This window comes from Belonocnema kinseyi, chromosome 1 (assembly GCF_010883055.1).
Source record: "Belonocnema kinseyi isolate 2016_QV_RU_SX_M_011 chromosome 1, B_treatae_v1, whole genome shotgun sequence".
NCBI classification, from domain to species: domain Eukaryota; kingdom Metazoa; phylum Arthropoda; class Insecta; order Hymenoptera; family Cynipidae; genus Belonocnema; species Belonocnema kinseyi.
The window spans coordinates 18,659,178-18,665,787 of NC_046657.1; the positions used below are offsets into that span (position 1 = coordinate 18,659,178).

Below are 6,610 nucleotides of genomic sequence, written 5' to 3' on the forward strand. Positions count from 1 at the left end.
AAAAACGAATTTTTAATAAAAATCAATGAAGTAAATTTTTAAATCAAAAGTACGAATTTTCCACAAACAAAAAAATTAATTTTGAACGAAAGAGTTTAACTCCTTAACTAAATAATTTTATTTCCAACCTAAAAGATAAATTAAAAAAAAGATAAATATTTAACTTTAATACTTAAGCTTTCAACCGTAAAGAAAAATTTTAAACCAGAAGATTAACTTATAAAGAAAAAGATAACAAAATACGTTCATTTTCAACGAAATAGTTGAATTTTCAATTAAAAAAGCTCAACTTTTATCCAAAATTGTTGAATTCTAAACGAGAAAAGATCAATTTTCAACTAAAAATGGAATAGTTAAATATTCAACACAAAAAAGAGAAGAGATTTTTTACAAAATAGTTCAATTTTGAGCCAAAGTAATGAATATTCAAATCGAATAGTTAAATTATAAACCAAAAAGATTAATTTTTAGACAAGAAAATTAATTTTCAAATACAAATATTAATTTTCTACCAGAAAATACATCTTTCAACTAAATATATGAACTTTGAACTAAAAAGAATCAATTTCAATTGAAAATGGCATAGTAAGTGAAATACTTAAATTTTCAAACAAAAAAATAGTTACATTTTCAAACAAAGTGACCAAAAATTTTCAACCAAAAACGATCAATTTTCAACAAAAAATTTAATGATTGAATGTTTAGTCAAAAAATAAATGCTCAACCAAAGATATGAATTTTCAACTAAAATTATGAAATATTCAACTGAAATAATAGTTACATTTTCAGTTTGAAAAAAATACTAATTTTCAACCTAAAACGAAACAAATTTTCAACAAAAAAATTGATTTTTCGGCAAAGAAGAAATTCTTTTTATCCATAGAAAAACAATTTGTCAATGAAACTGTTCATTTTTCAACCGAAGAATTGAATTTTTAGTTAAAATGATAAATTTTCAACCAAAAAAATTAATTTTCAACAAAAGAGTTTAACTTCCAACCAAGTAATTTTATTTTCAACCTAAAAGATAAATTTTCAAGTAAAATTATAAAGATTTAACTTTTTAATCCACAAGAAGGATTTTTAAACAAGAAGATTAAATTGCAAGGAAAAGTATAATATTCTACAAAAAAATCGATTTGAACTAAATATGTGGATTTTCAACGAAATAGTTGAATTCTTAATTTAAAAAGCCCAATTTTCATCCACATTGTGGAATTTTGAATAAGAAAATATCAATTTTAAACCAAAATGATGAATCTTAAACTGAAAAGTTGGATTTTCAACCAAAAAGATTGATTTTCTACAAAGAAAGCGAATTTTTTACAAAAAGCATAAATTTTCAAACAACTAGTTTAATTTATAAATACACGAATAAAAATTCAATAATAAATCATTATTTAATTAGAGTAAATTCAAATAATGAAAACTTGAATTTTACTGCAAAAAGAAGTAAATTCCCCGTTTTTTCCCGGGATTTTCCCGGTCAAGTCGCCGCCCTAATTATTTATCGAAAATAAAGTACCTGAAATACTGAATAAGATTTTGTACGTCGCACTGGTGTTTCGGAATCTCGGTAATAAGTAGTGTTCTAGCAGCCAATTCGCCGACAGGTTTTGCATTCCTCACCTAAATCGCAAAAATTTATAATTTTCATTCATTCTTTTGAAAATATTCATCAATTATAAGATTTTTTTTTTCAAGGCGTCTACTAAAATTGTGGAAAAAAGTTCCCTGACAATTGAAGGTTTTTTTCATGTATGATTTTTCAGTTTTTAAAATTTCGCATTTTTAAAAACGAAAAATTATATTACAATTTTTTAATATTATAGTACCATTTAATGAAGTAATATCAAAAACATTATTAATCATTTTTTGCATTTCTTCCTAAAATAAAAGAGTTTGAATAATTATTCAAAATAATATTTATTTTGTTGTATCTTCAACAACATTCTTTATTTAAATGAATTACTTAAAATAATTGAAAACTTTGACTAAATAGTAATGTCTTTTACCAAAATACACTATTTAGAAAAAAACATGAATTTTTCTAAATTATTTTCACTTTAAAAAACTAATTTTCCACCAAAAAAGGGACAAATTTTCAATCAAATTGATACACTTTGAACTAAAACGATGAATCTTTAACTGGAAGAGATGAATTTTAAATCAAGAAGTTGAATTTTCATCTAAAATTGCGAATACTAAACGACAAAACTTGAATTTTCAATAAAAAAGACGAATTTTCTACCACAAAGACATTTTTTAAGAGTAGAATCATTAATTATCGTACAAGAAGATAAATTTTCTACCAAAAGGAATAAATTTCAGACGAAATACATGAATTTTTAACCAGATACTTGAATTTTCAACTAAAAATGATCAATTTTTAACCAAAAATAGAATAATTGAATTTTAAATCAAAACAAAATTCTTTTCAAACCTAAAAACGGGAAAATAATTTTAAACACAGTAGATTAATACAATAATAAAAGCTACTTTTAAACAATTTGAATATTCAACAAAATAATTAGTTGCATTTTCGGCTAAGCAGTTGAATTTTCAAACCGAAAGGACGAATTTTTAGAAGAGGGTTGAATTATTTAACCCGATAAGTAGAATTTTAAAGAAAAAAGTTTATTTTCTACCATGAAAACAGAATTTTCTCCCATAAATGATCAATTTTCAATAAAAAAAGGCGGATTTTCAACAAAATGCTTAAATTTTCAGTAAAATAATTTAAGTTTCAAACCAAATAATAAAATTTGTATACAAGAAGAATCCACTTCGATAAAAAACAATCAATAATTTAATTTTCAATCAAATAGTCTAAATTTTTTACAAAAAATATTAAACTGCACTCAAAAACAGTTACATTTTCGGCCAAACAGTCGAATTTTCAAGCCAAAAAGACGAATTTGTAGAAGACAATTGAATTATTTATAATATTTTGAATTATTTAAACCGATAAGTAGAATTAAAAAATAAGGTTCATTTTCTACCAAGAAAACTGGCTTTTCTCCTATAAATGAAAAATTTTCAATCTAAAAAGGCAAATTTTCGACAAAATAATTGAATTTTCAATAAAATAATTAAATTTTCAACCAAATAATAACATTTCTACACAAAAAAGATAGTCGAAATTTTTACAGAAAATATTAAACTGCATCGAAAAGCAGTTACATTTTCGACCAAACTTAAATGATTAATTTTTAATAAAAAAAGACGAATTCTCAACAAAATAGTTAAATTTCAGTAAAATAATTAAAGTTCCAACTAAATATAATTAAATTTTTACTCAGAAACAATACAGTTTGCCAAAAATAATTAATAATGTAATGTTCAATCAATTACTCGAATTTTCGAACAGAAAAGATTAAAATTCAATAAAAAAATAGTGGTATTTTCGGCCAAACAATCGAATTTTTAAGCCGAAATGATGAATTTTTAAAAGACGGTTAAATTTTTTATCCCAAAAAGTAGAATTTTCAACAAAAAAGATCATCATCAACCAAGAAAACTGACTTTTCTCATATAAATGAAAATTTTCCAATCCAAAAAGACAAATTATCAACAAAATAGTTGGATTTTCCATTAAATAATTAAATTTACGACTAAATAATAAAATGTGCACACAGATAGGATCCATTCTGACCACAAATAACGGATAATTTAATTTTTAATCATATAGTTTAAGTTTTGAACAATAAATATTAAACTTCATCCAAACAGTTGAATTTTCAAGCCGAAAGGATGAATTTTTAAAAGGCGGTTAAATTATTCATCCCAAAAAGTAGAAATTTCAACCAATAAAGTTAATTTTCTACCAAGAAAACTGGCTTTTCTCCCATAAATAAAAAATTTTCAATTCAAAAAGACAAATTTTCAACAAAATAGTTGGATTTTCAATAAAATAACTAAATTTCCAGCCAAATAATAAAATTTGCATACAAAAAAGATCCATTCTGACCACAAATAATGGAAAATTTAATTTTCAATGAAATAGTCGAAATTTTTAAGAAAAAAAATTAAACCGCATCAAAAAGCAGTTTTATTTTCGGTCAAACAATTGAATTTTCACGCAAAAAAGAATTTTCAGAAGACGGTTGAAGTATTCATTCCGAAAAGTAGAATTTTGACCAAAAAAGTTGATTTTCAACCAAGAAAACAGACTTTTAACTCATAAATGATCAATTTTCAACAAAAAAAAAAGACGGATTTGCAACAAAATAGTTAAATTTTCAATAAAATAACTAAATTTCCAGCCAAATAATAAAATTTGCATACAAAAAAGATCCATTCTGACCACAAATAATGGAAAATTTAATTTTCAATGAAATAGTCGAAATTTTTAAGAAAAAAAATTAAACCGCATCAAAAAGCAGTTTTATTTTCGGTCAAACAATTGAATTTTCACGCGAAAAAGAATTTTCAGAAGACGGTTGAATTATTTATTCCGAAAAGTAGAATTTTGACCAAAAAAGTTGATTTTCAACCAAGAAAACAGACTTTTAACTCATAAATGATCAATTTTCAACAAAAAAAAAGACGGATTTGCAACAAAATAGTTAAATTTTCAATAAAATGACTAAGTTTCCAACCAAACAATAAAATTTACAAACAAAAAAGATCCATTCTGACCACAAATAATGGAAAATTTAATTTTCAATGAAATAGTCGAAATTTTTAAGAAAAAAAATTAAACCGCATCAAAAATCAGTTTTATTTTCGGTCAAACAATTGAATTTTCACGCAAAAAAGAATTTTCAGAAGACGGTTGAATTATTTATTCCGAAAAGTCGAATTTTGACCAAAAAAGTTGATTTTCAACCAAGAAAACAGACTTTTAACTCATAAATGATCAATTTTCAACAACAAAAAAAGACGGATTTGCAACAAAATAGTTAAATTTTCAATAAAATAACTAAATTTCCAGCCAAATAATAAAATTTGCATACAAAAAAGATCCATTCTGACAAAAAATAATGGATAATTTAATTTTCAATCAAATATTCGAATTTTCGAACAAAAAAGATTAAAATTCAATAAAACATAGTGGCATTTTCGGCCAAACAGTTGAATTTCCAAGCCGAAAGGATGAATTTTTAAAAGTCGGTTAAATTATTTATCCCGAGCAGTAGAATTTTAAACAAAATAGTTCATTTTCAATCAAGAAAACAGGCCTTTTTCTTCGAAAAATCATGAATTTTCAATCCAAAAAGACAAATTTTCAACAAAATAGTTGCATTTTCAACCAAATAATAAAATTGGTGCACAAAAAGGATCCATTTCGATCAAAAACAATGGATAATTTTAGTTTTTAATGAAATAGTCGAAATTTTTTACAAAAAATATTAAACTACATCCAAAAACATTTGCATTTTCGGCCATCAATTGAATTTTCAAGCCAAGAATACGAATTTTTAGAAGACAGTTCAATTATTTACCCTGAAAAGTAGAATTTTTAAACTAAAAAATTTTTTTTAAATCAAAAAAACAGGATTTTCTTCTATAAATCATGAATTTTCAATCCAAAAAGACGAATAATCAAGAAAATAGTAGAATTTTCAATATAATATTTAAATTTCCAACCAAATAATAAAATTTGTATACAAAAAAGATCCATTCGGACCACAAATAATTGCTAATTCAATTTTCAAACAAATATTAGAATTGTCGAACAAAAAAGATTAAAATTCAATACAAAATAGTGGGATTTTCTGCCAAACAGTAGAATTTCCAAGTCAAAAGGATGAATTTTTAAAATACGGTTAAATTATTTATCCCGAGAAGTAGAATTTTCAACAAAAAAGTTTATTTTCTACCAAGAAAACTGACTTTTCTCCCAACTATGATAAATTTTCCATCCAAATAGACAAATTTTAAAGAAAATAGTAGAATTTACAATAAAATTTTTAAATTTCTAGCCACAAAATAAAATTTATACCCAGAAAAGATCCATTCTGACAAAAAATAATTGATAGTTTCATTTCCAATAAAGTAGTCGAAAATTTGTACAAAAAATATTAAACCGCATCCAGAAATAGTTGCATTTTCGGTCAAAAAGTTTAATTTTCAAGGCAAAGAGACGAATTTTTAGAAGACGGTTGAATTATTTCTCCCAAAAAGTAGAATTTTTACCAAAAAAGTTTATTTTCAACCAAGAAAACTGAGTTTTCTCCGATAACTGATAAACTTTCAATCTCAAAAGAATCTTCAACAAATTAGTTGAATTTTCAATAAAATAATTAAATTTCCAACCAAATAATAAAACTTGTAAAAACACAACATTTAACAAAAAAATTGATAGTTTAATTTTCAATAAAATAGTCGAAATTTTGAACAAAAGCTGTAAAACTGCATCCAAAAACAGTTGCATTTTCGGCTAAAAAGTTGAATTTTCATGCCAAAAAAATATTCCTTACGGTTGAAAATTTAAGTATTAAAGTTAAATATTTATCCTTTTTTTATTTATCTTTTAGATTATAAATACAATTATTTAGTTAAAGAGTTAAACTCTTTCGTTCAAAATTAATTTTTTTGTTTGTGGAAAATTCGTACTTTTGATTTAAAAATTTACTTCATTGATTTTTATTAAAAATTCGTTTTT

General features: G+C 23.7%; 1 protein-coding gene across 1 annotated transcript in view; it reads right to left on the minus strand.

The window, feature by feature from the left end:
• Positions 1–6,610, minus strand: part of LOC117169462 (CSC1-like protein 2) — a 62,540-nt gene that overhangs the window by 28,830 nt on the left and 27,100 nt on the right. The window contains exon 5 of the mRNA XM_033355858.1: positions 1,526–1,629. Within this exon, the coding sequence (XP_033211749.1) occupies positions 1,526–1,629 (104 nt within the window). The remainder of the gene's footprint in view (positions 1–1,525; positions 1,630–6,610) is intronic.